Genomic DNA, 14,714 nt, shown 5'->3' on the forward strand with positions numbered 1-14,714 from the left:
GAAAAATAGTTTTCGCTTTCTCTAAATATCTAAAATGCCATGTGAAATGACAGTTTCATTTAAAATATACTTTAATTTTGATGTGCAATTTTTATAAATGTATACAATCACCGTCACTGATATTTTTAGTTCATTTGCAATAACTATTAGGCACCGTTTAGTCGTACGATGGGATGATGAAAGATGTTTGATGTAGAGACGATAGATTAATATACACGGACGATATAATTTGAGTTAAACATGGATGAAACAAAGATGTGTTATTAACTTATGTATCATCTTTCGTACCAAACAGTGCCTTACTAGATGTTCATAACCCTATGTCGACAAATCTGTAATAAACCTCACCCTGACTACATAGAACCCGAACCCATCCAAATGCCTGGTTCCATTTCCTTGATGAGATCATTCTTGAACACAGTTTCTATCCACCCTTTATGAGCTCCTGTCACTACAGAAACCCCTACCCCATATGTCCCTGCATTGTTGAACGAATGGGCTGGGAACCCATAGAGTTGATACACGCCGGAGCCGTTTGTGAATTGATCAGCCAGTTTTAATGGTGTGGTGGGAGTTAGATATGATACATTATTCACTATATAAACCGGTACACCATTAAAGATGGCCTTGGATCCTAGGAGGACAAATATTTGGGATAATGTTATGTTTGTGACATTGAATGCGACTTGTGAATTAGGCCTTAATGCACCTGCAGTCATATTCCATGTGACCAAACGCGCGCGCACAGTTCTTTTGAAAGCTGATGGAGGGGAAGTCTTTTGTCTGAAAGGCGCAGGTCCAGTTCTTCCCAGGTTCAATAGGACAGTTAGTGCCTGAAACACCGGCCTACCAACCCCGCCTTGCCTAATGGTGGGTTGCAGCCCAGCCCAGCCCAGCCCAGCCAATCAAATTCAATACTTGGCCGACTCGCATTTCTCCGGGTCAATAAAATTATACTCTAGGATGAAGTTCAATCTTCAAACAAAGTAAAATGTAAAACTTATTTTTATTATATGATAAATCATGTCTACCGGAAAAACAAAAAAGAAAGAAGGAAAAACTCTCAATACGTGAAAAATATCGCCAAATAATTTTTACTTGAAAATTTTCATTATGGTCATTTTCATTCAAGAATTCCTCAATTTTATCAAACTGAGATGTTTTTTGAAAGTTGAATGGATGAATTTGAAACACGAGGTAGAAGAAGACCGATTCGGGCAAATGCGTATAACTAAGTGTAAATATATAGTATCATAGCATGCCAATCTTCAGGTAAATATATATTTCACCGGTAATGCAAATGTGCGGGAAGAATAATAACAATGCATCTCCATTATACATCACTTGGTGTAACATAGAGCATCCCTTCCTAACAAAACACGGAGAAGACGAATATGGTATCTATCAGCCAAGCCATTGCTGAGCACGACGATCCCCACTCCCTCCAACACAATGCCGAATGCTGATTTTCTCATTCGCATACTTCTGCTGGAGCCACTCGAAAGCATTTACATCAAGTTTACCAGATACGGATTTCCCTTGCTTTCTGAGTGTCTGTTGTTCCCTAATGGAAGCCCACAGTTTCTCGATGGCACACCTTTGCCCGGTTGTAAATCTCGAAATATTATCAAAAGCGTGTTTTGATAAGATGTCAATGGTCGTTTGGCACCTGAAAACGCAAAGTTGTAAAGATCACAATAGAGAAGGGCGACTAATGAAATTCAAAGGGCAAAACTCAAAACTTTAAGAAAATTTTATAAATATTTTTTATTTCTTTTTTATTTGAGGAGAAGGCGACTGCCTTCCCTTGTCCCCCTTGAATCCACTCTGAACTGTAGATTTTCAACAAAATAATCAAGAACTAATCTGACCATGGGGTTTTGTATCGTTTTGCAGCAATCTCAACACAAGAAATCAAGGCTTCCCTCTGTGACTTGAGAAATATCCTGTTCTCTTCTTCATCCTTTTTACTCCTGGTTAGCGGCTCGTTTTTACCCTTTGATTTTTCATCCTTCTTAGTTGTATTGGTGATCAGTCGATCCAGCCCAAATGGATCGAGTTCTTCATGCTGTTCAGAAGTAGCATGGGTAGAGACTTCATTCATCTTTTCATCTGCATTTACCATCCCGGGCTCTTCTTTGAGGTTGACAGCTTCTTCCATATCATCGTCTCCAGTTGCAACCGGTAGACTTGATATTGCATCTTTTATTCGTCCTGTTGCTTTTGAAAACTGAAATATATTCCAAGGCAAACTGTTTATAGGATTCTTGGTCTCATTACGCAACTGAACAAACTGTCACACACTCCAAAATATGATAACTACATATGAATAACTTCAATGATCTTATAGTTAATTTTTCAAATGGGATTTTATGTCATTTTAATAGATAACAATTTTCTGGAGGGAACTGAATTATGATCATCCATTGGCATAACACGAATAATTGCCACAATATGTTCTCCTTTGCAAGAATTCTTAAAAAGATGACTACAATTCACCAAACCTTTGATAAGCAATTATACTATTTTTCCACCCGTTCTGGAACAGAAACACCCTAGGGGCTGAATGTAACGACTCATGCCCAAGGTAAATTGGGATACTATGAAAACAAGGAACGGGAAAAGATGCATTGGATATAATCTAATAGTCTTTCCTCCCAAAGGAAAGAGCCAAACTGAAACCTAAGCATAAATGAGTGGAGTATCCTCTTTTTCCGGGTCCACTAAGTACAAAGATGTAATCTCCAATTTGGGGCTATTTCTTCAAAAAACAACAGCTGCAGTTGACGATATTAACAAGAAATCAAGCAATCACACTAACATCTTTATATAAGCATGTGTGCTAACCAAAGTTTGTTGTGAAAAGATATCGGCATCAATTAACTAGTCCATTGGAATTAGTTTACAGATCTGTTTGGTTTTATTTTCTAGCACACCTTTTTCAGAAAATGAATTAAACATTACAGTTTCTTCCGCAAAGCATATTTTCCATCATTTTACGTCTACCAAACATTATCATTGTTTTAAATTGACTTTCGACCACTCCAGATATCGCTCTATATATTCTAATCTATATTTATAAATTCTAAAAATACTCCACAAATGACACCCCGCTAATAAATTTATAGATTTCTAATGTTATCGCTAGTGCATCACATTCTTGCAGGATATAACATCTGAATAAAAAAAATCTAGTTCAGTAAATAAGATCAAGCAAACATCATGATCTCTGATTTATTATCCAGAAAATATTTTTTTCAGAAAAACAAAGAATACAAAAACAAACATGATCATAATCTTTCCATGCATATAAAATCCATTTATACACAGAGGAGTAAAAATCGATAAACATACCACAAAGCTGTCATCTGTGAAGAGATCATTCGCCCAGATAGCCCTAATTGTCCATGAATTCAACATATTGTGTTGCTTCTTGCTAAGGCACTGCAGCAATAATGTCAAGGTAAGGAATTATACGAATTATAACAACCTACAAATAGTCAACATAACAACAAAAGGAATCAAAAAGCTTACATCAGTTGTATCTTGAGCAGCTGAGAAGAGTGCATGATAGTCGGCACGTAAAGAGGGATCGTGGCAATTACTCAACGTCGACATTGCACCTTCAAGTATTGCAAAGAAATGATTGCTAGTGGCTGGTTTGACACTACCAGCCTGAATTAGCTGTATTGCAAGTTTCGATGCTTTACAAAATTTTGAAGGATTCCTAATGTGGGATGTTATTTTTTGCATGGCATCTATTACTTGCTTTTCTGAGGCATCTGTCGTCGTTTTAAACCTCAAACGTTTTCCAGGAGCTGCTGCTGCAACTCATAAAAGCGCATTACATGTAGACCGCATTCTTGCAGTTTTTCTACTTTTAAGGTAAATTAATTGAAGAAGATTAAACCTTGAAATTAAATTCAAAGCAAAAGTGCATGTAACAGAAAGATCAGTGGAACGCGTGATATCAAACATGTGAGCATTAAGAAGTAATTGTCAAGGATTCATCGGCTTATAGAATATCAATTAGTGTAAAATCCACCGTAGGCAAAAATGTATCAATGGAAACAGGAAATAAATGTTTTCTTCTTCATGATCACATGAATTCTAATTTTTGAAATCAGCAACAATCATATGGAGTTCACCAGCATTTAAAGCTTAAAACCATAGCAATCAGCAAAATCACCATTCGACTTAAGATGGCAGACAAGTGGTGGTGAGTAAAACTACAAAATAATTATAAGTTTATGCAATGAAAGTTTCACAGTTCACACCTAAAAAATGGCCCCCCTCCCCATCATCCCTCCCCTTCATTACATCCCTAGGTTCGGACACCACAATCAGAATCATGCACCCACATAAAACAACTGAAACCAGCAAACAATAAAGCTAAAAAATTGACGAACTATGAAAACCAAAAGGATTTCATGCACTTGGGGTGGTCAACTGACACTACTTCCCAAAAGTCAAATAAAATTTCAAGCTTTCTTCCGCGTACGGGCCGAGGCTGGGGGCCCAACAACACTTAATCGATAGAAAACTGAAAAACACAATCATACAAAGAACCCACAATGCCCGGAAACTAAATATGAATTACAAATACATCAATTCCCCGACATTTGGAAAATAGATACCTTCAGGCTGTGACTCCGGCGATGGCTTGGGACGTTTAAGAGCGCTCTTCAGAGCAGGCGGCGGCGGCGGAGGTTTTTGCGAAGAATTATCCGAGCTAGTCGCACTCGAAGACTGATGGGTTGGAGTTACAGTTGGGGGTGGCAAATCTTGAAAAAGGTCACCCGCCATTGATTTGATTTGCCCTTTCTACACGGAGACGATTACGCTGCCGGAAAATAAATTTGTGAGCGAATAAAAAGACACACACTTTAGTACCTCACATTTGAGAAGATGTTAATTTTGGTCCTTTAAATTCAAAAGACTCACAATTTTAGTCTATTTGTTTTTATTATCTTAATAATCTCTCGATGTATTTGTATACTATCTTCGAAAAATATTTTATATATTAAAGTTTTGTTTCTCAATTTTGAAACAATGTTTCGAATTCGAGATTCAATTATAACAAAAATTTCTCATAATTGTCGACCAATTTTGTAAGAATTTTATTCAAATATTATAACGTAATCATGTTCCCTAATAATATTTCATTTAGTTTTTTTTACCAAAAAATCTATTATGACGAAAGTTATTTTAATTTTGTAGTTGGAAAAACATTTTTAAAAATGATTTATCTGAGTAATGTACTAATGTGTGAAGAAAATAATACGTTTATCTGATAAAAAAATATTTAATAAGTCTGATGATGTCCAAACAGACAATTTATTAATAGTAGGTCTCTTGTGAGACGAGTCAACCCTACCGACATTCACAATAAAAAGTAATACTCTTAGCATAAAAAGTAATATTTTTTAATGGATGACCCAAATAAAAGATCCGTCTAACAAAATACGATCTATGAGACCGTCTCATACAAGTTTTTGCCATTTATTAATAACTTTAAAAACAAAAAATTTCAAACCCCTTCCTGAATTGGGAAATAAAAAAGGCCAAAACCACTTCTAAAAGTTAATCCATTATTAATTTCAAACACTCCAATGGGTATATTTTGAAGCTAAAAAACAACACAACTAGTCACCAAGAGAATTTTTTAATAATTTCTCTAAAATTATAAATTACATTCATGTTCTATACGTAATAAAACAAATCAAAATGTGCAAGCATAGCTAACAAAGGGATCAAAGAAAATAAATAATAATAATTCCTGGTCAAAGGGAAATTTATTGTTAATACATTTAAATTTGAATTTATCGGATGGAATTTTAGAAGCAAAATATATTTACTCTAGCAAGCTAGCTCCGGATTTTTGTGAACGAAGAGTCAAATGCAAATGTAAACAGTCGGAGATTTGTATGTACAAGATAAGTCTCGACTGGTAAAGAAACCTAAAAAATTCAAAACATCTTACGGAGAAATTCATCTGAAACTGTTCTAATCGGAGATGTGGTCGTAGTCGCCATTCTCAGGAGACTGGTTCAGGCCATGATGACCTGTGTTGCCCCTCCATTCCATTGAATGTGAAGGAGGCAATTGCATGCTTGGGTGTTGGACCAGAAATTGGCTACCTCCCAGCCCCATTTGATGAGTCGAATCAACAGGCGATCGGAAATTTAAACCTGGCACTGACGTCAAGTTTGCAGGTGATGGCTGCTTACCAGAGGAGGTATCTCCTTTGGTGTCTTTCTTGGAGTCGGTAAGGAATGTACCGACGATTATCTGCATTATCCATGGCACAACAAATTTTAGTTATTCCTGCTTAAAAGTCTTGAATAGATAAATTTTAATGAGAAAAATATTTGTGAAAGGAACTATAGTTGATTGCTGGAGAATAACTACGAGACTAAAATTTGATGATATAAATAGATTGAGAATATCATTACTACATAGTTATAGGACTAAAAATAACATATATCATAACTACAATTTAGCAGTGACTATTTGGTGATAAGATTGGAGAGAAACAAGTAAAAGCGACTCATTGGTAAGAAGATTAGCATAAAAGTATAACCTGAATCGGGCTGGCTGCCGTGAGAGGTCCACCAATTCCACCACCGATGATTTGGCCATCGGAACTGGACAAACACACACCAAGTCCTCCAGTTTTTCCTCCAGTTTCAGTACGAATATAAGATCCAGAGAGAGAGAGGATATCAAAGTGCCCCTAATATGAATTTAAACATATTATGTGTTTATCAAGAAGAACTGGTGAATGACCAGTGAAGAAAAATTACTCTTGATGACAACAAACAAGTTCCCTTGTTCCGAAATTCCGATTAACTGGCCTAATTTGTGAAAGCAATTTAATCAAAACATCCTCAACTCCAAGTAGTGCTTGTATTCTTACGCTTCGTGGAACATTTTTCTCGACCTTAAAGCCATATAACTAATCAGTATTCATTGAACTGTTAAAATTTCATTAAAGATGCCCGGAAATGTTTCTTAAACTCATGTATATGGTCGGAGTTACATGGAGGAAGATGGATGGTTCGCATACAAATTTGATTTCCATCATGTGATATATATACTTCACACAGATAACCTAATATCGTTCTAAATTATAATGCCAAGAAAGGTAGGTTATGCCACTCAGATTATTAAATGCATCACTACAAATCCATCTTACAAAAAAAAAGGATATAAGAAAAGGATTTGAAATCGGTCGATATGGTAGACAATGAAATAACCACCACATTTTCACATGGTGCTTCTTAGTCTCTTAAAGCTGAATTTACATCTGTTTATGTCAACAGGAACTAATAACTGTGAACATGCATCAACGTTTTTTATTTGCATAAATGTAAAATAACAGAAGCATGTATAAGTTCATAGGACACATGTTTAGACACTTAAAAGATCATAATTTGAAAACATACATGTTGAGTTGTCAAAAAAGTTGCACGTCTTTTCACTTTTACAGATAATATAGATAATACCAAAAATGTCCTTCAGACATAAATCTGTTTCATGTTCTTTCGAGCATTACATAATTTCCTAATACGTATGTAATCTACAGCAGTCAATTAAAGAATTTCTTTAAAGAACAATTCTCACCTTTTAAGTTATGCTGTTTAAAAAATTGTCTTTAAATTATTGGAAAAGGCATCAATTGCATTTCATAAGAATTACAGTAAGCAATTTGGCGAATTTAACATGCTAATCTTTGGCAATATAGGGTTGTGAAGGGTGGGTACTGGTCAACTCAGAAACAAGACGAAATGATGATAAAGATCAAAACCTCGAGGAAGTTTCATCAGAGTACCCTATCCCAAGGCATATACGAGAATATAAACCACGCCTCCAAGAAAATGGAAATTGGAAATTGGAAGAGAAATCCAGATGATTGAAAACGTGCATCAGTATATTCATTCACATCGAAGGACAAAGTCTATCAAAGAAAATTCAAAGTATCAATTTACCTCATAGGTAACACTACCCCCCGATGTGGCCGGTTGACGTAGAGATGCATTGGAGACTGAACCAGATGCTGAGATAATGCATATCTCACGTTGACTTTGTTGCATAAACATCATTATCTTTTGATTCACATCCTATTAGAAACAAGCATCAGGTTCACTATTATAGATATGACCACAGAAGGTTCAAAAATTTGCACGTAAACATTGAGCTTGAATCAAAAAAGAAAAGCGAAAGTCAAAATCATCATTAATTGCACAGCATCATGTCCAACAAGCAATTCATATAGTACTTTCTAGGCTCTAGCAACTAAAAATATAAAGTGAACCAGACAATCTATTTAGATTCGAAGTTATACTATTCGAGACGACTGCTATCGAAGCAGAACTTGAGAGTTGAGAGCTACTCCACGAGGTTTTGAAAGGGATTTGTGTGAAAGATCCAAAGTGGCGGGCGGCAAAGGACCCTATATTAGCAATGGCAGTAAAAGAAGTACGCACAAAGCTACATGAACATGTAGGAACTAGGAACAACGGAGAAAGGAAGACAAAGTCATTTGGTGTGACCCATACCACCTTCTTCCTCCCAATATCTTCCTTGATTTTCCTCAAGGTCCAAAATTTACACACTTCCCAATTTTTTAGGACATTCCACCGTCGTGTCACTTTGGAATCTTAACGAAAACTGGCATCATTTAAAATACAATTTTAAATGACATACAAACAAGTCATAGAACATAATCCATAACCAGGATCAGCCAAGCTTATGTCGACAGCTTGTTATGTGTAATCCAGTAAGTTAACAAGTCAATACTTTCAGTTTGATTCAAAATCAAATAAATTAAGCTGTTCATGTTTGGAAGTAAATCCACATTCAATATGAATATTCAAAAAAGAGCAAGAGCATGCGTTAATCTTTGAATGACTATATATCTAATATAAGCTTTGAACATATAAGATGCAGTGACCACACATCTATCATATGAAGAAAATGCTGACAATGAGATACACCATCACAAGCAAGATAATATTACATTCCGGCAAACCACTAAAATAGTGATAGACAGAGAGAGAACAAAGTTTTGTGTTTATCCTAGCATGAAATGTAAGGAAGCTTCTACAATTAACATGTAAAAACGTACTTCTCCAGCAGCAACAGTAATAATGTGAGGACTGAAGCTTTGACCCACACTGCCTGCATCGACAAGATAAAAAAAGAGGTTAATAAAATGAATAATTTGGTGTGGTAATGCATGAAGCCTGGTAAATTCGCGTCGAAAAGAGGTATTCACGATAAAAATTTATGTTTACAGGATAGTATGGCCAGCATAAAAGCCCAATGGAAAAGAACCCGCTTGCGAATGACAAAAGACTAGATTTTTTTTTTGTTTGGGGGGGGGGGGGGGATAGAATATCACACCAACCATAAGTTATAGAACATAAAACTGGTTTAACACCAGGATCCACCTCAATCCCAAGGTATCTACCTTTCTTGGACATCAACCCCAATATTTACTCTTCCCTTTAATATTTATATCCTTTTAGCAAAAAAATTAGTTGAATTCTTCACTTTTGTCTTTACACAGATAGGCAGTGCATGCAAAAACCAGAGTCCACAAGCACTACATATCACACAACTAGAGGAAAAAGGAAACAAAGTTGAAAATTATATCCTCTTCTCAGAACAAATATGTCACCAAGTCCAAAAAGAAAGCCAATGGAACTTCAACACTAGACCTTACATCATCAAATTTGTTTAAAATTTAGAAAATACCATCCAGGCGAAGGTAGGTGAAATAATTCCTGGCTTTTTCTTTTGGCAGTAATGAAAACATTTTTTCTGAATTTGAATCAAAGAGGAAAAGCAAAGACGACAGATAAATCAATGAAAACTACGCGTCATAACATCTCTTTATTTTGTACTAAGACTAAGTCCTACATAACATTATCATGCAACGGAATATCTAGCGTAAATAATGGCTTATTTACACGTAAGATTATACACACATGCACCACAAAGACATACATCCAGTGAAAGAGCGGAAGAATACCGAATGCAGCGAGCTGAGATTTCTTTGAAGAATAAGCAGATGAGCCCGAGGTAGGAATGCCGGAACCAGCCGCCGAAGCCGAGTCTCTCGTCCTCGGGGAGGAGGAGGAAGCTGAAGCCGAGAGCCGCTTAGCGGCGGCGGCTTGCTCAGGGGTGCCGTACTTCCTCGGCCTTCCCCTCTTCCTCTTCACACCCTCGAGAGACGAAGAAACCGCCGACGAGGGCACGGAATGAGGGTACAATATACTCCCAGCGTTACTGTTTGAGACAACAACTCCATTGGTAGGTGTGGTGGCGGCGGCGGAGGGCGGGGGTGTTGTTTGGTGGCGGAGTTGAGGGTGGTAGTAAGAGATGAGCCCGCTGCTGCTGCCGTCATTATTGTTGGATTCCATTGGAGATTTTTTTGTGATTTGGGGATTTTTTATTTTATTTTATTTTTCTTTTTTTGCTTTTTTTTTTTTTTTTTTTTTTTTATTTTTTTTTTTTTTTTTTTTTTTTTATAAAGATTATCTATTCTGGGGTGGTGCGTCATCGGCCACTGGATTGGTTAAATGACTCCTGATTTTGACTTTTTATTTCGTTATTATTATTAAATTTGAGATTTCATTTTTAGAAATTGACGATTTTTTTATGACAAAAAAATTAATATATATGCACACCTAATTTTACAATATAAGATATAAGGTTACATTTCGATCGATATATTTTAAACGTAATTTTGTAGTTTCAAAAAAATAAGATCGTAAACTTCAAATTTATTGTTTGCATATTTGTATGGTAATTAAGATGAAATTCAAGTTCATTCTCACGAATCAATTTCGTAAGATCATCTATGAAAAAATATTACTTTTTATGCTAAGAGTATTACTTTTTATTGTGAATATCGATATGATTGACCCGTCTCACAAATAAAAATTCATGAGACCATCTCACGAGAAACTTAATCGTGCGACTGTCATATAAATTAATAAGTTATGAATTTGAAATTTAATATATTATTTCATCGTTAACAATAAAACTATAATCAAAATACAGTGATTTCAAATTATCTTTTTCAACTGCTATGCACCCATATTGTGCTCGAAGGTGTGCCGAATCGTACCACGAGTTAAAGTTTAAACTAGCAAGTCAAATGGGATCTGTTGAAATGACTCTCCCTGATATTCTTTGAATCGACTCTTGGTCGTTTAACAGCACATGTTTGAAAATTTTTATTAAAACTTCGTTTGAGATAAATTTCAATTCATTGACTGTGTTTTCGATAATTTTCATCAGATACAACATCTCATAAGCTAGAACAAACATGAAATACATATGTAATAAAAAAAAACTATAATCTCCCATCATAAAATCATTTGACCAACAAAGATGAATAATCAATCTCGAAAGAATTCACAAAACATGTAACAATATCAAACAGGGAAAAAAGAAAATAAAATAAAAGAAAAAAAGAACTATGAGATGGACAATTTTATAATCTGACATATCCCATGACAACATCTCAGAAGCTTTAAAATAGGGAAAAATAGAGTTTTAAATGCCATAACCTTGAACTGAGCTTTCACATTATTTCACCCCATTAAATATTGGCACGTCTTGCCGGATCTTTCGATGGAATAAATGCATCGAAAGTGCGTGAAATTAGTTTGTCTTAGCAGTTAGTTCAAGAGGAACTTCAGCCTCAGTAGCCTCGTGGGAGGACACATGCATGTGTTTGAATTCCTCAAACTGCAGCAAGAACAAACGAGAATAAGAGGGAAGGAAACTAGCTTTTTACCGAGGAGCTGGACCCAAAGAGCCTTCCTCCTTCACACGCCAACACAAAAATGTACGCACAGAAAAAATACGAGGAAAACAATGGAAGGTGAAGGATTAAACTTTATATGAGAAATTAGACGAGTGCCAGCAGTTTAATATCCTTCAAGAATGCACGACTTCTAAGACAAATCAAACAAACCAAAGCCTCTTATCTAATTTTGGAATCTTGAGTGAAAATTAAGAAGTTCATATTCCCCATATACAAAATAACAAAAGTTTCTCAAAGGTACTTACGATATATGAAACAATAACGATGATTACGTGGATTTAATTCAAGAATAAACAATTCTTCGAGAAAATGAAAATTGCAGCGAACATAAGTTAATCTGCCTTGATTTAGTAGAATTTGCGGCTCAACTCTCAAGGACCATGGAGGATTTAAATTTTGTTACTACAGAAAAAGTATTGACCTAAAAACATGGCAATTTAACTTATTTCAGGTAAAGACTAAGAATACAGGCTAAAACATGGACAAAAGAACAACATTAGTCAAATAATGCCACACCTCTCGACAAACTTCTTGGTGACTAGCAAAAAGCTCGTCGTATCGCCTTCGTAGATCTGAAATTTCAGACAGCAACTTTTCGTGTTCAGCCACCGTCGGACCACCTAACTTTTGTTGGATGAACCTGTTCGATCACTCAATCAATTTATGCAGCCAAGGTAATTCAGAGCAGAAAGAAGTAAAGATATACATATTAAGTGTGGTATTTAATGCCCCTATTGTATCAAAGGGTATGTGACTTGCCTTTACGAGATCCTAATAAAGGAGATGGGTAAATTAGATCAACACCCAGGGGGTATGGCATCATCATGGATGAATCATCCTGGGGTTCGAATAACTACAACCAATCCCTAATACTACATAAACGTCAGCTTAAATTTAAGAGCAAAGGACATGTAAATGAAATCTTAGGTGGGTCATCATAAATTCAACTTTACTCCAGAAGCCTTGTTGAATTTATTCAAGATTTTGAGGTGTATCTATGATTAAGGCAAACTCAAGGAGTGCTGATATCATATATACCAAAGACATCAATAATAATGATCTTGGGAATCAGAAGGCTTTTCAGGCAGTCAACTCAAAGACTCGGAATACATGTCAATAAAGTTAAACTATTCTAATGCATGAACATCATACCTGATACCATTCATAAAGCAACTGATATATGAAGTTATGAACAAAACAACCTTAAGGCCCTTGTACTTACTCAACAGCTGAGGAAGGCTTGTCGTCCTGCTCGTACAGTGCAACAAGAACTAGAAAAATGAAAAAATAAACATGGAGAAGGCATCAAAAACAGAAGTTTATGGAAAACCATCAACAAATTAGACGTAGGTTACAGACTTGAAGTAGGTTTAAACCTTTTGTTAAAGCATCGAGAAGTCCACTGGACTCCAGGTACTTTCTAAAAGCTTTCTTCTTAGCTTCCTTTTCCTGGGACAAGATTACATAATGAAAGGAACATAAAATAAGAAATACCTTCGTCGGATCAGAAGCACGGATTGTTACCCAGAGATGGATGCGGCATTGCAGGCCAGCTTGTTGTTGCTATTTGCTATTTAATTGGCTTCAAATTTTAGGTTGCATGATTAAAATAACTAACAATTGAATCTGAATTTTTCTTAAGAAGTGGTTGCATAGATAATATTTGGTCCACAGCTATTTCCAGCTTTCTGATAAAGGTTTAAATTTTCATCAAATTCTCTGTCGAGTCGTCTATTTTCCTTTTGACCGATTAAACACTATTTCTAGGTTTCACACCAAATGAGGGAAATTAAATAGATATTAATGTAAAATAGAGCAAATCCACAACACTCCCATTTACTTCAACAATTCTACTCTCTCACGCAAATTCCAAATATTGTTCCATCTACTTTAATCAATTAAATTACATGAATTGTCCCTTTTCCTGTTCTTCAAATTTCTTACAAGAACGTGTGTCACCCAATAAAACAAAATCAAGCAACACTAAATTCACAGATCCGGGATCTTCACTTCTCAAGAATAAATCAGGACATTGATTGAGTTAACGCAGCTGACTGAATATATTTCCATTCTTCCAGAGCAACAACACTGAAATCCAGTAAAACGAGTAAAATCGAATCAACGGTAATGAAAACTTACCATTTTCTTCGAAATGCATCAATTACAGAAGAAAATATCAGCAATTCTTCTTTGGGAATGAAACAATAATTCTCTGGCGGCAATTTCTCTATATTTTCTCACTGTGAAGGTAAAATGTGATATGTTTGTACTCTCTCTTATATCAAATGTGATACAAATTTTATTTTTGTTTACATATTTAATAATGTCAAACACTTGTGTGAGACAATCTGACTATCGTATTTTATGAGACGGATATCTTATTTAGGTCATCCATGAAAAAATATTATTTTTTATGCTAATAGTATTATTTTTTATTGTGAATATTGATAAGTTTGACCCGTCTCACAGATAAAAATTCATGAGACCGTCATACAAAAGACTTAATCTTTATTATTTTGGATTTGATTGTTTTAGAATAAAAATTTTGACCGATGAAATACGAAAATACGTCACTGATATAAATTTAATTTTGTAAAAAATAAATTAATTCTTAAAGTTATTAAGTAACAATTTTTATATCTGGTAGCATGTAAATTGTAATACAATCCGAATTAATACAATCTCGTATAAATTTAACTCTAATTACCGAACACTTTTATTTAAACACGTTCAAAATCTATGAGATCATCATCAATGAAACATATTATAGAAAAACGAATCATCGCATCAATAATCTTTAGAACGATGGATCGAAATATATAAATAACATAGTATAATAATATCATCCATAATTCAATTTCTAAATTTA

General features: G+C 35.1%; 3 protein-coding genes across 5 annotated transcripts; all 3 read right to left on the reverse strand.

The window, feature by feature from the left end:
- Positions 1 to 1,258: 1,258 nt before the first annotated feature.
- Positions 1,259 to 4,880, reverse strand: LOC140976975 (uncharacterized). 3 transcript variants are annotated; one of them, XM_073441454.1, is made up of 5 exons: positions 4,638 to 4,880; positions 3,535 to 3,818; positions 3,355 to 3,444; positions 1,872 to 2,230; positions 1,259 to 1,669 (listed from the first exon to the last, which is right to left on the reverse strand). In XM_073441454.1, the coding sequence occupies exons 1-5, from the start codon at positions 4,804 to 4,806 to the stop codon at positions 1,405 to 1,407; spliced, it is 1,167 nt and encodes a 388-aa protein (XP_073297555.1). In that variant the 5' UTR covers positions 4,807 to 4,880; the 3' UTR covers positions 1,259 to 1,404. The 3 variants fall into 3 exon arrangements, with proteins under 3 accessions (XP_073297555.1, XP_073297554.1, XP_073297553.1); XM_073441453.1 differs by having other exon boundaries at positions 3,535 to 3,821; XM_073441452.1 differs by having other exon boundaries at positions 3,535 to 3,824; positions 4,638 to 4,874.
- An 883-nt stretch (positions 4,881 to 5,763) lies between these two features.
- Positions 5,764 to 10,452, reverse strand: LOC140976977 (AT-hook motif nuclear-localized protein 14). Its single transcript, XM_073441455.1, has 5 exons — positions 10,040 to 10,452; positions 9,131 to 9,183; positions 7,992 to 8,123; positions 6,584 to 6,736; positions 5,764 to 6,291 (listed from the first exon to the last, which is right to left on the reverse strand). The coding sequence occupies exons 1-5, from the start codon at positions 10,428 to 10,430 to the stop codon at positions 6,007 to 6,009; spliced, it is 1,014 nt and encodes a 337-aa protein (XP_073297556.1). The 5' UTR covers positions 10,431 to 10,452; the 3' UTR covers positions 5,764 to 6,006.
- A 932-nt stretch (positions 10,453 to 11,384) lies between these two features.
- Positions 11,385 to 14,112, reverse strand: LOC140976978 (uncharacterized). Its single transcript, XM_073441456.1, has 5 exons — positions 13,985 to 14,112; positions 13,222 to 13,294; positions 13,068 to 13,116; positions 12,362 to 12,485; positions 11,385 to 11,766 (listed from the first exon to the last, which is right to left on the reverse strand). The coding sequence occupies exons 1-5, from the start codon at positions 13,985 to 13,987 to the stop codon at positions 11,680 to 11,682; spliced, it is 336 nt and encodes a 111-aa protein (XP_073297557.1). The 5' UTR covers positions 13,988 to 14,112; the 3' UTR covers positions 11,385 to 11,679.
- Positions 14,113 to 14,714: the final 602 nt, after the last annotated feature.

This window comes from Primulina huaijiensis, chromosome 5 (genome assembly GCF_012295235.1).
Source record: "Primulina huaijiensis isolate GDHJ02 chromosome 5, ASM1229523v2, whole genome shotgun sequence".
In the NCBI taxonomy this organism is placed as follows: Eukaryota; Viridiplantae; Streptophyta; class Magnoliopsida; order Lamiales; family Gesneriaceae; genus Primulina; species Primulina huaijiensis.